We start from the raw sequence: 18,601 nt of genomic DNA on the forward strand, positions 1-18,601 counted from the left end.
AAAAACATATTAAATTTTTCTCATGAAATGGGAGTAAAAAAAGTAAAATGTATTTAATGCATGACATCTCTACTCAAAAGTGCTTACAAACACTTACGGTAGCATTAATATTTTAGCAATAACTTTGTACCATAAGTATTTAAAACTATTCAGACACAGGATATTGCTTTCATCATTAAGTAATTGACACAATTTCCTGAGCCCCCCATAAGATACCTAACTGAAGAATGTAATCTGGAGTTTATATTGACAAGGTATTGAATCTTGATTAAATATATCAGAGTTAGAATCTGAAACTAAGTTAAACCAGAAGTTCTCTAAAACATTCTTTGACATCAGTGTGGAACATGCAACAAATTGGGACTCCACGAGATAATGAGGAAATCAGATTAAACATTCAAGACTGATACATGGTATATAGCAGAGAAAAGCTTAGATGGACACTTGTAATAAAAAAAAGAAAAAGGACAAAAGTACTGTTGATGGAAATAAATTTCTTCAGAAGTGTTATAAGTACCTTTCAGGAGCATATATTTCACTAAATTCTGTAAACCACGAACTGTAATTATTATTACCTGACACTAATTTTCTTTAAAAAATTAAATTTCTTGTGGTTTACTTGAAAATTACTTCATTTATTTAAACTCTTCTTTCTACAGCCAGCAGAAGCGTTAAAATGTAAATAACCTGTCAGTCAATATACATATTTTTAAATCATTAATCTGCTCATATATTATGCTGTAAATTTAATTTTCTATGCTCTTCTAATAAAAAGTACCTACAGTTCATACAGGGAGATGTTCACTCCACTGACTTCAATGGCTTTGCAGCCACTTACGTCAATGGTAAAGTGGGACCAGTACCTACCAGTTGTACGAAAACCAGAGCACCAATAGCAGCCATTTTGTTCCCCAGGTTGACTGAATTTTAAAATTATTTTTACAAAGAAAATCAAAATGAAGTGTTAGTGTCTGGCTTTTCATTAAACTTAGAAAACTAACATCAGAAAGTCAATGGAAGTGTCTACATGGAACACTTTTCTTATAATGCTAGACATTCACCTGTGTTGGTCATTATCCTGACATGTTGGTTTTGTATGAAAGGAGAAATTGCTCGCCTCATGAAGAGACGAGCGTTCCTGACTACAAAACTGCAAGAGGTTACGTGGCCTTGGAGTTGTAGGCAAGCTCATGCAGCCACTTGTGGACTGTTGCACAGCTTGGGAATGAAAAGGTTGATAGTGTTAAAAAGGTGGAGTGGGAGAGATGCTATTCTTTTGCATGAGTCAAAATGTGCTGCTATGAACTCCAGTTGTTGGATGGGAGTGAGTGAAGATTTTCTTTGTTCATTCGCAAGCCAAGAGCATGGAAACATTGGACTGCCCGTTGTGTGGATTGAATGACTTCTTGGAGGGTCCTGGCTTTGAAAAGGCAGTTGTCGAGGTAAGTAAAAATTATGATTCTCTGCCTTCTGAGATGAGCTGTTATGACTGCGAGGAGTTTGGAAAAGACATGAGGCGCAGTCAAGAGGCCGAAAGGTAGGACCCTGTACTGATAGTGTTGTGAGCCCAGAAGGAAGCGAATAAAATGTCTGTGGGCAGGATGTATGGTCACAGGAACATAAGCATCCTGCAGGTCAAGGGCTGAAAATCCAATCTCCCTGCTCCAGTGCTGGAATTATGGTTGCAAGAGTCACCATTTTATTTTATTTAACGAATTTATTGAGGCATCTTAGGTTGAGAATGGGTTGCCATCCCCCAGTTTTCTTTTGTGTTAAAAAGTAATGGGAGTAGAACCCTTTTCCTCTGTGTTGGTCAGGCGCTGGTTGTACTGCTCCTAATTGGAGGAGGTGATGCCGAATTACCGCAGCGCCCGAAAGAGTGGCAGAGCTGCCACCGAATTGCTGCTGCGGGACACAGACTGCCACCCCATTCCAAATGCCACCCCAAGCATCTGCCTGGAAAGCTGGTGCCTGGAGCCGGCTGGGAGCGGGGGGGGGCACTGAAGTAGGGATGATGTTTTCTATACCATCGGAATGCGTTACCTAGGGAGGTGGTTGAATCTCCTTCCTTAGAGGTTTTTAAGGTCAGGCTTGACAAAGCCCTGGCTGGGATGATTTAACTGGGAATTGGTCCTGCTTCGAGCAGGGGGTTGGACTAGATGACCTTCTGGGGTCCCTTCCAACCCTGATATTCTATGATTCTATGATTCACTGAGGAGCCCATACCTGGGTCAGAAGCCGGTCCGAGTGACTTCGGCCCAAGAATCATTTTCAGGCGGAGTTCTCTATCTTTATGTGCCCTGGATTTTAATTTGGAACAATGGGCACAATTTTGAGGAATGAGGGACTCCCCCCTGGCATTTTATACACTGGGAGCGACCATCTGACATAGGGATGGCGTCCCTGCACGTAGTGCACCACTTAAATCCTGGGGAGCCAGGCATATTATCATTGGCTGGAGACTGGGAGGAACAAGCGGGAATGAATTTTTTTATTTTTTTTTTTATTAAAGGGATGAACTTATCTAGTAACTAGAGTGCTAACGTAAGGGAAACAAGGATATAGAACGGGTAAGAGAAAAAGTTTTAACGAGTCTGCTGTAGGTCCGATTCCGGCCGGGGACGGTAGAGAAGGAACTGAGGAGTTTGGCCATGCATGCGCACTATTAAGACAAGACTAGTACGTGAGGCAGGCTCCGCGTATGTACGGCTGATACGGGGACTGCTGTAAATATCTCCGAACAATGGCGCAGGGGCACACAGACACCTGCAGTGGAGCATCCACAGCGACACTTCTCAAAGAAGAACCTTACAATTACAACACTGTGAAATTTCAGATTTAAATAGCTGAGAACACAAAATTTACAATTTTTAAAATCCTTTGACCATGAAATTGACTGGGCCCGATACATACATATGCCCAGAAAGCAAGTTCAGCAAAATTAAGTGAACAGAATTTATTCTTAAGCATTCTTCCTATTCATTCACAGTATTATCCAATCTGTTTTTAAATTTGTTTTTGTTTATTCAATTTGGTTTTTCTTGAATAGTTAAAAAAAAAAACAAAACCATGACTGGCAGTTGAAATTAAAACAGACACAGATACATTCAGACTGATTTTTTTAGAAGATTAGGAAAATAAAAGGCTCTTACAGGAGCTAAGGAAAGTATCTGTTGCAACTATTTTTCAATTAAGATATAATGCATACTACAAAGCTACAGTAAATATAATTTAGTGTGACTGAAAAACGTTCATAAGCATTATTGTGCTACAAACTTTTAAGGATATCACATAAAAGGGACATCTTAAAAAAACAAACAAAAACAAACAAACCAGACTTACGACGGTCTTATAAACTTAAAATTATATATGTTCACTATCTTTTCTTTCACTGAAAAGCACACAGTGTTGGCAGCAACTAAACAGAAGAAATTATAACTCTTATAAAATCCATCAAGCACGAATGGTACAAGACACAGTAAATAGGAACTAAACATGAATTAAAATTTATCAGTACCATGGGAGATAAGTGGTCTTTCAAATCATTCATATGCACCGAAAGACAAAACAGTGATAACCTACCCCTTTTTTTATTTATAGGGAATGCTACTTAGAAGGATATCTACATTTCACCAGAAAGTTACATATCCTTTTTCACAGATTTGCTAAAATAAAATAAAATCTTTCAAAAATAAACAAAAAATCCCACAGGGATGAATAAAATTAGGCCTACTTAGTTTAAAACACTAAGTTTGTAAACCATGATCCAACAACAAAATTCTATCTACAGTAGAAACTTATAAAACAAAGCAAAACATATGAACACACATGCAGTATCCAAATCAACAAAAGGTCAAGGAAAAGAGAGACAAATGTGAAATGAAATACAGACCATGAAAAATAAAACTATGCCTTAAATTTCACCAATGGTACAAATTCAGTGTGATATAAGCTAACAAAAACCTAAGAACTTTAATAGGAGTACCACCTGCTTACATCAGGGCAGAATTTGACTTAATGTTCCCATTATTACAGGGATCGTTAATACAGTTTCTTAGCATTTAATGTAAGAAACCTTTCCTTTAACTCCAAATTGAGAAAAGTTTCTTAGAATATGTTCATCTAATTGGCTTGTATGCCTGTCTGTAAACTCTGACAGACAAATGACCTCCTGGTTCAGTAGCTACCTCAGGAATCTCACTTCTTTGGTAGGAGGAACTTGATACTCTGCTTGGTTTCTGAGGAGCAAGGGGGAAAGAACTGTGTACTGCCACTGGAAAATTAATGAGGAAGAATTAAGAGTTTGTCTTGAGGAAGCCCATGTAGCCACTCTTCCAACCAGAAGACAAGCACTGCAACTGCTAAGCACAGAGTAAAAATGTTGGCCAGAGAATAAAAAGAAAGGTGAAACACACAAACTGAAGCACTGAAATGGGTTACCTAGGGAGGTGATGGAATATCCTTCCATAGAGGTTTTTAAGGACAGGCTTGACAAAGCCCTGGCTGGGATGATTTAGTCGGGGATTGGTCCTGCTTTGAGCAGGGGGTTGGACTAGATGACCTCCTGAGGTCCCTTCCAATCCTGATATTCTATGATTCAAGATGATACATGCTGATGAAACGTCATTCTCTTTGGAACTAAACAAAATTGTGTATTCCACATTCTCTGACTGGCTCTCTTTAACCATAAACACGTCTAGGTGATACTCAGCATTTTTGTGTGTAACCAAGTAGCAAACAGAAAGCAACATACGGTAATTATACCTGTTGCAATCCTTCTGTACCATATGCTGCCCTCATTTCTTCTAGTTCTCTGTTTAGCTCTTCGATCTCTTGTTGTTTCCCAGCCAATTCATTCTCCATCATCTCTAGCCGTGTCTGAGAATGCTGCATTTCATGCTCAGAATAAGTCTCTCCAACTCCAAATTCTTCTTCCTAAATCAATCCAAGTTCCTTAACAACCCAACACTTACATGTTTCCTCAACATGAGCAGAGTCAAATTTTGAATTCTCTATCAAATACCACGTTAGAACATTAAAATATAACATAGCATTTAGGAGCTTTTTGCCATGGTAACCTGCCTTGTTGGCATAATTTACACCTCAAGAGCACTGACATACAGTACTTCTGTGAATTCTGTATTAAAAGGCTAAGCTTTAGACTAGAAGGAACATTTTTTTATTTTTCCTAAAGTTTAAAAGAGGCCACATTATACCTATTAAGATGTCATGAAACAACAACAAAGCTGGATAACATAGCGTACCACAGAATTTTTGTTAGTAAGACAGGTAGTTTTGTTCAACCAGAATATTAATATACAAATTGCTTAAGGTTTTTAGTACCCAACATTAGTAATATGATTTAATTTGTAATACTATACCCTGATTAAGTCTGCTGATATAGCTGTTCTTGTCACAAAACTGCAACCATTTACCTGTATAAAGACAATTTCTAGACACATTATAATTTAAGATGTAGCTTAAATTCTAGCTTCCTTTCATTTGAGACGTATCTGATTATTTTTGTAGACAAAACCTCATGAGCAGAGAACAATCACTTCATTTGAAATGCACACAGTTAGTATATACTGTTCCAGAATCTGATTGTTTTGCACAATTCAGATATACCTAATTGTAGCAAGGGTTATTTTGTAATTTAGAGCTACTCAGATTAATTAAACCTGGGCTGATGTCTTTATGATATAAACTGCAATAGAATTCTGATAAACAAACAGAACAAGGAAATTCAGATTTAAAAGGTACACATTTTAAAAATATTAAAAATCAGTAACAGAACATACAGTATGAGCAGACTGAACAAATACATTTTAAACACAATATATTTGGAGTACACACATTTAAAAATGGTAAAGAGAGAAGCTCAGTAAAGAGTACCTTAAATTACTAAACTCCTCTCTTCATTCATTCATTTTTTTTTTTTAAGGTGTGCACTTCATAATTTGCAATTACTAATCACTCTCCTCTGGAACCAGAGTCGTCATATCATATTCTTGTAATCTGAAATAATTTCTTACATTGAAAAATGTACAAGAGACTTTGGATTTAAAATAAAATATCTGAAAATTTCTTCTTCCCTTTCACTTACCTGCTGCTGTCACACGGTGCAGCGTCCATGAGATTATTTGACCACATAAACCAATAATAAAGAGACTCCAAAATTTTAAATACAATCCAAAAACAATACTTACAGATCAACAAAAAAATTGTAAGAAACAAACACAAAAATACACAGGGCTTTTACTCAGCAGGTCCTTTGACCCATGTGTAAAATGGTGAAACAAAAAACTGACACATTCCTCTCAGAGCTCCTCTCCACATAAGAATCTGAACTAGGAGTGAGGATTTTGGAGAAGGGGAGCTACTGTATATTTATAGGATTTCAGATCCACCAAACATCATTGCTGTAGTGTTTAAGTAAAAAACCCAGTATATTATATGGAAATCTGCTTAGAAATTGTCTAGGCAGGGCAGGGCTTATTTACAATATGAGGGCATCATGACTGTGCAAACCCTAAAGTCTAACATCAAAATGCACTTGCAGGCAAGGGATCAAAGTCTGACCCCCAAGTTTGATTAAAGCTGTAGGGTATCAAAAATAAGAATGCCTTACTCCTAAATGACATTTTGGTAGAAACACAGAGTGTGTTGACTCGCTTTGGGGAGAGTCAAGTCCAGATCTCCTCTACAATAAGTAAGGTCACCAAAACATAGTCTAAGTTTGAGAGGGAATCAATACTGTAAAAATCAGGGGATCCCAATAAACTCCTCTGCCCCTATATGAGCACAGCAGGTACTCTTAACTCTGCAGGGCAACTGGCTGCCACTACATTCACCCAGCGTTTGCACTGTAGCTACTACCTGAGGCCTTAGACCAGATTTGGGCTTCTGGTCCTATCACAATAATAATAAATTAAATTAGTCGGAAAAAAACATGAATGTAAACAAAACAAAATGCTACTTTTCTTTTTCCTTTATGTACTCCAATTTCTATTGGCTCTTAAATTGATAAATAAAAACACTGGCTACCGAAGAGTTATACACCACATCTGTTGGATTGCCCACAGTGGTCCTCTTGTGTTGTGTATAATCTCTATACTTCTCCCATCCAACTCTCTGTGGAATCTATTATACTTTTCTCTTTTGGCATGGTGCAAGATGAAACCTAACATTTTTAATAAATTTCACTTGGTATTCCAACATATAGACTGAACACAATGAAGTATAGAGGCTGGAGAGATCTGGTGGGTGCCAAACAGGCATAATTTTAGACATGGAAGAGTACTGGCTGTAGGAAAGCTGGCAGACTATTACAGGAATGTGCAAACACTGATTTTGAAATATCTTGTTTTAAAATAGTTATAAATTAATTTGTAGTTTTTAAGGCCACAGTCCTGCACACGATTCAATGCTCGTGGACCTCTGTGCAAGGCTCATTGATTTCAAGGGGTTTCCATGTGGGCATACTAGATTGCCTACACAGAGCTCCCTACAACACTGGCATCTAAGTCCATATGTATAATTGATTATTGATTTGGAATCTTACAATTTATTTTCTACTTTTAAAGTTTTGCAATGCACCTTTAGGGATGAAATGTTCTTAAATCACACTGGTGTGCCTAAGTACTGCAAGCATACAAAAAATGAAGTCATCCATCTTTGGAGATCCTGGAAATATCGAGTAACAAGAGTACAGTTGTTAATCTTAGTTCTGAATTTTCCTGTTTTCATTATTATCTTAATATTTTCACAAGAAATATTCCCCAAATATAAAATTTCTTTTAAATTGCTTATAATCTATTTATTGTGTAAAGACAAATGTGTTTTAATTTATACTTTATTTTATATTGTTTTAGCAAATACAATGCATATTTAAGCAAAAGCAGACTTAAATACCACAAAACTATCCAAGCAGCACAACTGAAGTGAGCTGTAGCTCACGAAGGCTTATGCTCAAATAAATTGGTTCGTCTCTAAGGTGCCACAAGTACTCCTTTTCTTTTTGCCAATACAAACTAACACAGCTGCTACTCTGAAAACTGAATATAGTGATTCATGACTACTGCCACCAGGGGTCAGCACGAACTTTTTGAGCCATTGCACTTTAACGTACAGTGTAGCTATCACCATCAGGCTCCATTAATAAGATTTTAGATCCTATAGACCTCGGAATCCCTGACATGCTACCACACAAACTGTAGCATCAATCTTCTATATGGAGCTATTTCAATGCTATTAAAAAATTACTCTCCAATATAAATTATCAAGTTTACATGTCAAAGCATTGGCAATGTAGGACAAATTTTAATATATAAAAACAACATATTACTGACTGACAAGAAACTTTCAGGTCAGAAAACAAAAACCAAAGTCCTTAATTTTGTTATATATTAGTTTATATAAAAGCATCTGGAATGGGTAATGTATTTTTATTCCACATCTTTAAAACAACTCATATTTATTTATTTTAAAATGTTCTTTATTCCAATGAGGATTAAGATATACATTTTATTCAGGAATTATTTCACTTTTATTGCCACATTATTATTCCATGAACACAGAGGTTTATAATATCAATACTAGCAGACTGCATTGCTTGCAGTCTGGAATGTTGCTAATTGCTAATGGTCTCTTTTAATGGGTCCCTCTTTTAAACTAACCGAGAAAACACTTTGATTCTGAAAATTTCTACCAAGTGCTGAATCCTCAGCTTTTGCACTCTTATAATTTAGTGCTTTTTTAGTTGTCTCATATTATAGAAACATCACAACATATTGAGGACTCCAATAAGTTTTAGTCTGATTACTACAAAGAATCTATCTAAGATTCTAGCACTATAATTAGATCACCTTGGCAAAACCTATTACAATTCACTCTTATTTTTAACCTGTGCCTAGGCAGAAGGTATTTCCTGTTGGTTTCATATAAACAATTAGAATAAAGACTTAAGCATAACAATAACCGATGCACAACCTTTCAAATCTAAAGAGACTAACAGTGATTTTTTAAAAATATGTGATGGCTGGGTTACTTAAATTATTTTTCCATTATATAGTAATGTGCATTAGAAAACAATTCTTCATTTTAAGGTTAAAGACTACCGTTTACAATGTAATTAGTTTTTCTAACAACAACTTATTTTCTTCATCTTCCTCAACAGTGATTAACAATATTCCTCAGGGTTTGAAAAAAAGAAAAAGAAGTTTTGGCTACTGTCTTTTAGTACTTCTCATAGAAGTGTGGAATACAAGTTTATATTTGGACCCAGGGAGAAGCATCATCAAGAAAGGTAAAAACCAGTGCTCGCTAGTGGGAAAAGCCCAATTTCCCCTTAGTTTGGGATTTGAACTGTAATCCTGACTAGATTACTAATCATCACCATTATTTAATTTTAAAGGCTACACAAGGTCTCATGCTAGCTTAAAATATGTAATTTGTTACAAACAGCATATTCTGTATATATATTTTGGATTTGGTTACCATGTCCACAACTGTGGATCTGTACAGGAGACTGAAGGAAGGAGAAGACTTCATTTATAATAATAAAATTCCTGCAACAGAAGATTGCTGATATTTGCAGTTTCTGTTTCCTCCAACTTTGCTTAGGAAACTGTACTCTATCATCAGACAGAGCCATTATGAGCAACGTTCCTCAAAGAGGGATATATTTATTTGTCACTGGACTTTAGCCAGTTCCCCAAGAGAATTAGCTAACAAAAAAGACCCATAATGCTCACTTTACCAGCTATAATAAAACAAACAACTTTTAAATACTAGTTTAAAATATTCCACTTGAAAGCATGACTACTACTTTTTTAGCATTATTTCTGACTGAAAAAGTTTAAATAATTTTTTTTTAAAAATGATGCAAAGCCTCTTTAAATAATGAGAAGAAAGAGGGGAAGCAAAGAATAAGATGCGTACCACTACTAAGCTCATCACCGGCCTGTTCAAGTTGCCAAGCACCCTGGCTCCCACCAACTTCAAATTAAATTATGGGTGTTTAGCATCTCCAAATGTAAGGCGCTACATGCCTGAAACAAAACTGAGTTCAAGATTCAGTCTCAATTCCATACAAAATTTGTCCAGTCTGTGCTACTGTATACAGAATTTAATTTTTTCTCACCTTTCAAAATTCTCAATATTACAGATGGCTGCAGTTGTTCATTAATGTAAATGAAACATATTTAACTACTAAAAGTATTATTATGGCTGACCTGAATATATGATTGATGACCACTCAATGCAGTTCCTAAGACACATGTACACTAGTTCCATGATCTCACTGCAGACAGTGACAAACTTCACTGACTTTTAACAATTAAAAGGAATGTACTGAAAAGCTGTACACTCTGCATCTTAACAATCATTGCTTGATTTTGAAAGCCAACAACTATTTGAACTGCATGCACAAGTTTCTCACTGTCTACTTATGTTTTGGAACAGAATTATTACTTCATGAGAAAAGGGAGGGGATCCCTCTCACAGAAAAGAGAACAAGAGTTCCTAGAAAAGCATGAGCTCATACATAGTTTTTTTTCATTTTGGTTTTCAAAGAGGGTGAAAAATGGGATTTTTTTTAAAAGTAGAGTTCAGAAGGAGATCTGGTTATAATTCTACAATATTAGTCTTCTGTGGTCTTTGGCATTTAAAATAATGTTAGAGATTTTAATAACAGTAACTGTAGACACTAAGGAGAACCTTTTGAATTCCAAAAAAAAGAAAGAGTACAGACCCACAAGGTGCTGAGCTAGACTGTAAACTCTTCACCTCAGGGATTGTGTCTTCCACCTATCTTTCTACAGTGTTGATGCTACCATAGTCTAAATATTAAATACTAATTAACCCATGCTCATCCATAATCATCATGAGACATTACATCAATGTCCTTCATGTACTCTTTCTCAATCTCTCCGGACTTGCATGTTTTCTTGGGATTTTTGCTCTCTCACTTTCTGCAATAGCTGCTTCTTACATCAGATTAGAGGTTTTGATTATACTTTTGTATGGCTCTCATTGTGCATATGTCAGAGCTTGTCATACTGCTCTGGGCTTCTGAGGCATCTAAGTCTGGCTCTTCATGTACAATGGATGTGGTACAAATATCTCACTGTGGTATACATTCTAAACATATCATAGTAAAGTCAGTTCTGTGCCCTGAATTGTATTTGTTTCCTTTTTAATGGCAAACTGGTGTGTATGAGTTGCTGCCTTTCCTCAACACACACACACAGCTCCTGATGATTCTTTTTATCTTCTTCTATCTCTCACCCTTCGCCAAAACATATAACAAGAAATGTGCTGTGCCCAGGTATATGAGATATGAAATCTCTAATCAGAGCAGATAACCTGGATTTCCTTCAGGTAGAGAGGAATAGGAGCCACTAGTTACCAGAAGTAATGTTATAAGCGGACCTGGCAGCACCACCTATGTCAGGTTGCCTGACATTTTCCACTGTACAATCCTGCTTTCAGTTACTTAACATTGCAAAACTTTAACTATTTGGGCTCGAATCTTCCATCCGAGGTGCAGGGCGGGATTAACGCAGGGGCTTTAGGGGCTGCAGTGCAGGACCCCAGGCTAAGAGGTGCCCCAGTCCAGCAGGGCTCAGGCAGGCTGCCTGTATGACGTGGCCCCATGTTGCTCCCAGAAGCGGCAGGCTACTGGCATCTCTCTGCGGCCCCTGGGGAGCCTCGGGGGGGTGTGGAAGAGATACTGATCCGCACGCTGCCCCTTCCCCCAGCACAGTCCCCGCAACTCTGGTTCCTGGCCAATGGTGTGCTGCGGGGGCGGCGCTTGTGGGTGCAGGCAGCACACAGAGACATGCTGTCCACCTCCTCTCAGGGGTGTGCAGAGAAGTGCCAGCAGCTGGCTGCTTCTGGGAACAGCATGGGGCCATGGCATACAGGCTGCCCTGCTGCGCCGCTGGCCAGGAGCCACCTGCACACCCAAACTCTCTACCAGACCCCACACCCCTTCCTGCACTCCAACCCCCCTGCCCCAGGTTACAATCCCCTCCTATACCAAACTCCCTCTCAGATCCTGCTCCCCAACACTCTGTCCCTGCCTGGAGTCCCCTCCTGCACCCAAACTCCCTCCCAGAAAGAAACTAATATAACAGCTGTTCTAAGGTAAGAAGTAGGCTATTTTGAATTAACTTAACTATATTCTACATATTTTAAGATTGAAATGTAACCACAGAATGGCTTTATGTTAATTAAAAGGCAAGTTTAGTATAGAGCTAATAGCCTATTACTATTATTATGGCTGTCCTGAATATATGATTGATGACAACTCAATGCTTGACTCAAATGCAGAGGGGACAAGAGCCAGACTTGGGAAGGAAAGGAGTAAACTGGGACAGAGAGGTAATGGGGGGGGGGGGGCGGCAGGGGGATGAAGGGGATGAAGACTGAGGATGGATGAGGAGCTGGAGAGACTGGGCAAGTAGATTATAACTGGGAACCACTCAAGAGAGAAGATGGGCAGGAGACCAGATCTGACAATGAGCCAGTGTACAGGGGAGAACAGGAACAGGGTGGGCAAAGGGACAGACAAAAAGCCAGGGAGGTAGGAGACTGGGACAGGGAGCTGGAAAGGGCATTGGGAGACAGAGCTTGGATAAAGAGCCCAGGGATGGAGACAGACAGACTCGACAAGGAGCCAGTAAGGGGGAACTGAGACTGGCTGCAAAATGAGACTGGGACTGACTGAGCAAGGAGACTTGGATGGTGGACAGGGTAGGAAAAGATTGAGAGCAGGATGTGAAGAGGAATTGAGACTGGAAGTTAGTAGGTGAACAACTGGAGTCTAGGAGGGAGGGAGACAGATGGGATGAAAAGCCAGAAAGGCTGGCACTGGCTGGGCAAGAAGACTTGAGGCAAGGAGCTGGGGGGAAACTGAGAATCAGATGAGCAGTCCTGAGAGGAAGACTAGGACTGGCTGAGCAAGGAGACTGGTACTGGGTAGGCAAGGAGAATAGGAATTAGACAAGGAGCCAGGGGTGGGGAGAAAGACAGGACTGGGACAGGGACAGGTTGGAGGGGATGGAGCAGAAAGGGTCAAGCATGGGAAGAAGGGGTAGAAGTCTATGTGCCTACTCGAGTACACTCCCCTCTAGAGCCTGGAATGGAATCCAAGGTTCCTGGATCTGAACATTCCTCTGCTGTCAGCAAATATCTCTGAAACCCACTGACAAGGTGCATATTTTGTCGTCCTCTAGAGAGATAACTACTGCTATCAATTACTTCCTTTGCTCAAATGGCAGAGGTCTGTATGATGGCTCTAAAGGTTCCAACCTTGCTGATTATTCATGTGGTTTTCAATTTGATGTCACACAATGGCATCTGTTTCTTTTTAGCTTGCTTTTTTAAACACTTAGAAAATTACACATTTAAAAGCCACGTTAAGAGAACATTAAGGTTGCCAAAGAGCTCCTGTGTGATGCTAGGCAAGTCGATTAAACCAAACTTTTCACTAAGGGCTTGCCTTCACTGCAAAGTTAACCTGATTTATATCTCAAGTACTGCCACCAGCTTGAGTCCCATCCACACACAAAATCCCTTACCTTGAGTGTGGTTGTGCTTTTAACTTGAGTTGGCTGGCCTGGCAGGGGATATAAGCTAAAGTTTAAGTTACCTAGAACAACCACTCTACAGTATGGATGCAGGCTAGCTCCACTCGAGCACTGCTGGTCCTCCAATGCCTTCCCACAATTCCCTCTGGATCCCCAGAAAGGATGAAGAAGTTCTCATAAATCACTGGGAAAGAATTCATAGAGTGGCTCAGCGTACTGCAGTGCAAAGAACTATGGGATATATCCCCAGAAATCTGAGTGCCACACACAAGTGAGTGCAGCATCGGTGTGGATGCAGTAGTTTGAGTGTTATTTGGCAGTGTGGTCTCTTTCACACAAGCTAGGATAACTCAAGAGGAGTAACTCAAGTGACGATAACTTGAGTTAACTCTGCAGTTAAGATATACCCTAACTGTATGTTCCTCATTTTCTGTCTACCCAACTTGAGACCCTTAATCTGATTTGCAAAAGTGCTGTACTCTCACATCTGCAAAATGAAGTCAGTAGGAGCAGGGCCATCGACATACAAAGTTCTATATGAAGCTAAGTACGCTGAAAAAATCAGGTTGTAGGCATTTCAGACTGAGCACCTAAAATTTGTGGACACTTTTTACTTTAATCCCTCTGTTCCTCAGTTCCCTGTCTGTAAAATGGGAATAATAGCAGCCTCTCTCCTAACAGCAATGTTGTTATAATAAGTTAATAAATGTTTGAGAAGCACTCAAATATTATAGTGATGAGTGCCATGGAACAGCCCCTGCAGAAATTAATAACTGTATTCAGAGCAGGGTTTGAACTGTGTGCAATAAATAAGGCAATAAAGCATTGAACAATTAAGATAAAACAAAATATTGAATAGCTGCTGATTTAATTAGCACTGAATGAGGCAGGGGTCCTGGGAAAAGACAGTATGTGAACATGTAATTAAAGACTATCATAATGCATATGCATAAGGGACCCAAATTAAGGTGCACAAGCACCCTATATTCTGGCATTTCCTATCTTTTCAGTGACCGGCTTTGCAACCTTAATGATATTTTAACATAGCTTTTGTATATTTAATATAACGTGCTGACCAATATATTGACTCAAACGTATTGTTCTCAAATTGACAATATTTGAATTTTTCTACTTGTGCTATCTCAAAGTTAGAGCTGGGAATTGGCAGGGATAATACTATATGTTACAAGGCTCACCATAAATACAAAGTAGCACATTAAATTATAAACTCTAGCAACTGATTAGAGAAACTATCATAGTTTTTGAGGAAACCTTAAGAGATAAGAAAATTAATGGCATATTGACATGAAGTTAATTATTAATAACTCTCTAAGGGCCTAATCCTGCTCTCAAGGGCAAGATGACAATGACTTCAGTGTGAACAGGATCAAACTATTTCAAAGTATTTCTTTCTATAATTAACTAATTTTCTCAACAAGTAGTTTCCATTTTACCTACAAGTTAAAGATAATCACTCAACTTGTCGTTTAATTCTCCACAGAAAATTAACACACAGAAATAGTTGCATAACCAGAACTCTGAACAGTACCATTAAAGTGCAATTGTAGTGAAGAAACTATTACATTGGCTTACAAACCTACTACTTTATTAGATACAAGTATTTATCCTGTTATTTATCTGGCATGCTGCTTGTTTAATTGTGACTGCTAAAAAAATAAGTTATATTTTCATGTTATTTATAACATTTTCAAATTAATACTTCCTTTCTCTTTTTTTAAACAAACAAAATATTTAAAACTATTCCACAGTGTTTAAATGTGACATATTAAAAATGTAAAATATTTCTTCATTCTTACCTCAGAACTATAATCATCTGCTGTAGTGGAAATTTCACTGTCTGGCTAAAGTAGGAGAAAAATAAAAATATTTACAATGTTAACAGACTTCAAAACATTAAACATAATTTCTATCTATTTTTGTGTATGTGGACAGTAGTTAAAGCCACCTAATGAAGCATATCTAGTTAAAATACTCATGTTATCCATTAGAATCTACAAAATGAAAGCCTTTCCCAGCTCTCTGAGGCCTTGTCTATACATATAGCTATACCGGCAAACCCTCCTAGTGGAGATGCAGTTTATATAGACAAAAAAGTGCTTTTGCTTATATAGCCAATACCAGTCTCTCTGCAAAAAATAAGCAGTACTGGCAGAAGTGGCATTACTATACATGCAAAAGTTTCTAGTGTTGCTCCGGCTTCAGATATGATTATGCAAAACAGTGAACACCTTCAATTTCCACTGAAGTTAATGACCGCTGAAGGTGATTTCTTGCAGGAGGTGCATACGTAGGCTCATATCCTGCAGATCCACATGCATTCAAGCGACAGGAATAGGGCTTCAATTTTGAAAGTAACAAATATGCCCAATGAATGACCTGATTTTATTACCAAACATGATTATCAATTGAAACAAAGCATCAATTTAAGTTTTAATGTCTAAAGGCTTATCACTACAAAACTTCAGAGGTATTCACATGAAGTCCATACTTGGCATGTTAAAAAATACTATGTATCTTTCCCAAAGCTAAATGATATAAGGGTACACTTTAAAACTTAATTCTATATAGGCAAAAATGGTGGAAGGGGAGATGTCCAACATCCTTAAGTCAGTTAGAGCCTTTCCATTTACTTAAATGGGTGTTGGATCAGGCCCCATTAGGGTGACCAGATGTCCTGATTTTATAGGGACTGTCCTGATATTTAGGTCTTTGTCTTATATAGGTGCTTATTACCCTCCACTCCCTGTCCTGATTTTTCACACTTGCTATCTGGTCACCCTAGGCCCATGTAATTAAATAGTACCAGGGAGATTTTCAAAGACACAAAGAGCAGTTAGATGCCTAATTTCCATTGACTTTGAATAGTGCTGAATTGCTATTTGTGTATATTTCCTTTACTATATAAACTTGTTTTACAGAAATATTTTAATAAATATATGAACATAATAGTCTGAAAGATAAGATGATTTCATCCTATTCTGAATAATAAAAATGAAATTCACTTATTTTTTATTTTTATTTCTTCTCAAATTAATGTTTATTTGGTAAATTAACAAGCCACGATTTAGAATTATTTAACATATGACTAAGAAACACTCACTCACTCGGCACCTGTCAAATAAATTGCACTTAATGGGAATGTATGTTAATACCATCCTAGGACCAGTAATTTGGGCAAGGTTTTCCTTGTGGAGTTTCCAGTGAACTACTACTTTAGAAGGTGGGGTTAGTACTCTTAAGGAATCACTAAAGGGTTTGGTCATCAAAACTACTTGAAGATGGGAGTGTGCCTGAATTCTGGGCAATATGCCCTCCCAGCTTCCTATAGTAGTTGTACAATCAGAGAATGTACAGACAGCCACTAGACATCTCCCAGGTGGTGGGTGTTCCATACTGCCAAAGGGAAATCTCCTAAACAAATGCCGACCCAGTCAACATTAACTTTGATAGTAAAACTCCATGGAATTGTTGGAAGGGAGAGGGGATATGACAAAGAGCTGGTGTTGCCCCAGTCATGATTATGTAAGTTAAAGTAGGCCACCCCAGCACCTTTAACTTACACTTTTTCCCCAACTTTTCGGCATGTAAATTGTAACAACTTAGTTGAAAATAAAAAAGGCAGACTATTTTTATTTCTACATTTGTTAGAAATTAAGTGTGTGGGTGGGGGGTTGGGATTAGGGCAGTGTTGACAGCAGGGCTGCAGGGGGCTCCCTGCATGGCCAAGGTGCCCCAAGACACCAAGGTACGAGGGAGGCTGCAGTCCAGGCCTTGTGGAGCAGAGAATCCCAGCCAGGACTACAAGGAGGAAGATGAACCCCAGTACTGCTGAGCTGTTCTTGCCTGGAGATGGCTCCCACACATCTGGCTGGTGAATGAGGGAGCAGGATTGTAACAGTGCAGCTGAAGAAGACTCCCTACATGGCCAGCAACACCCGATCCCTGGAGGTGCAGGGTGAGGGAAGGTACAGTGGGGGGGCAGAGCATACCTCCTTGGCCAGAACTGCAAAGAGGAAGAGGACAAGCTCCCAGCCCTGGGGGAGGCCATCCCATAAGAACAGCCATACTGGGTCAGACCAATGGTCCATCTAGCCCAGTATCCTGTCTTCTGTCAGTAGCCAGTGCCAGATGCTTCAGAGAGAATGAACAGAACCGGGCAATTAGCAGGTGATCCATTCCCTGTCGTCCAGTCCCAGCATCTGGCAGTCAGAAGCTGACAGATATCCAAAGCACCGGCTTGCATCCCTGACCATTTTGGTTAATAGCCATTGAAGGACCAGTCCTAAATGATCTTATCTAATTATTTATTGAATCCAATTACAGTTTTGGCCTTCAAAACATCCCCTGGCAGTGAGTTCCACAGGTTAACTGTGCATTGTGTGAAGAAGTACTTCCTGTATGTTTTAAACCTTCTGCCTATTAATAATTATTCAGCAGTTGAGTAACCTCCCCCATGGCAGGGGACTTGGCCTCCTTCTTGAGGCCATGGCCAGCAGGCCCTGCTCTGTCCTGCCACAACCACAGCCTTTCCCACGGGTGTCACCTGCCCAGCGGCCATGCAGGGAGCCCTCTGCAGCCCCACTGTTATGGGAAGAAGGAGCTCACTCCTGCCTGGGGACAGAGTCATTCAGCAGCAGGGTGGCCTATCTCAAGGCCAGCGCTTGTCCTCATCCTTCTTGGAGCCCTGATTTGGGGTTTGTGCTCTGCTCACCATGTCCACAGCCTTTGCCGCACATTACACCTGCAGGGATTGGGTAGCACCTGCCCTGCGGCAGTGCAGGGAGCCCGCTACAGTCCCGCTCTTGTACCAGCTGAGAGTGCTGGGGGTCTCTACTCTACCCTGCCAAGACTGCAGCCTTCCCTGTACCTTGCTTCTGCAGGAAGTGTGTCACCAGCCCTGCAGCAGCACAGGGAGACCTCTGCAACCCAGCTGTCAGGGTCCTGTTCCCTCACTCCCATGACGACAGGGTTGCAGAGGACTCCCT

The 18,601-nt window shown here is 39.3% G+C and overlaps 1 protein-coding gene across 15 annotated transcripts in view; it reads right to left on the reverse strand.

The window, feature by feature from the left end:
* Window positions 1-18,601, reverse strand: part of AKAP9 (A-kinase anchoring protein 9) — a 209,556-nt gene that overhangs the window by 124,529 nt on the left and 66,426 nt on the right. For 9 of the 15 annotated variants that reach the window (XM_073333991.2, XM_073333998.2, XM_073333988.2 and 6 more), the window contains 3 exons: window positions 15,413-15,457; window positions 5,382-5,435; window positions 4,765-4,935 (listed from right to left, as the gene is read on the reverse strand). In XM_073333991.2, coding sequence (XP_073190092.2) covers window positions 4,765-4,935; window positions 5,382-5,435; window positions 15,413-15,457 — 270 coding nt within the window. Of the gene's footprint in view, window positions 1-4,764; window positions 4,936-5,381; window positions 5,436-5,895; window positions 5,915-7,599; window positions 7,619-15,412; window positions 15,458-18,601 lie in introns of those variants that run through there. The other 6 variants (XM_073333994.2, XM_073333990.2, XM_073333987.2 and 3 more) reach the window with 5 other exon arrangements.

Source organism: Lepidochelys kempii, chromosome 2 (genome assembly GCF_965140285.1).
Source record: "Lepidochelys kempii isolate rLepKem1 chromosome 2, rLepKem1.hap1, whole genome shotgun sequence".
Lineage (NCBI taxonomy): Eukaryota > Metazoa > Chordata > Testudines > Cheloniidae > Lepidochelys > Lepidochelys kempii.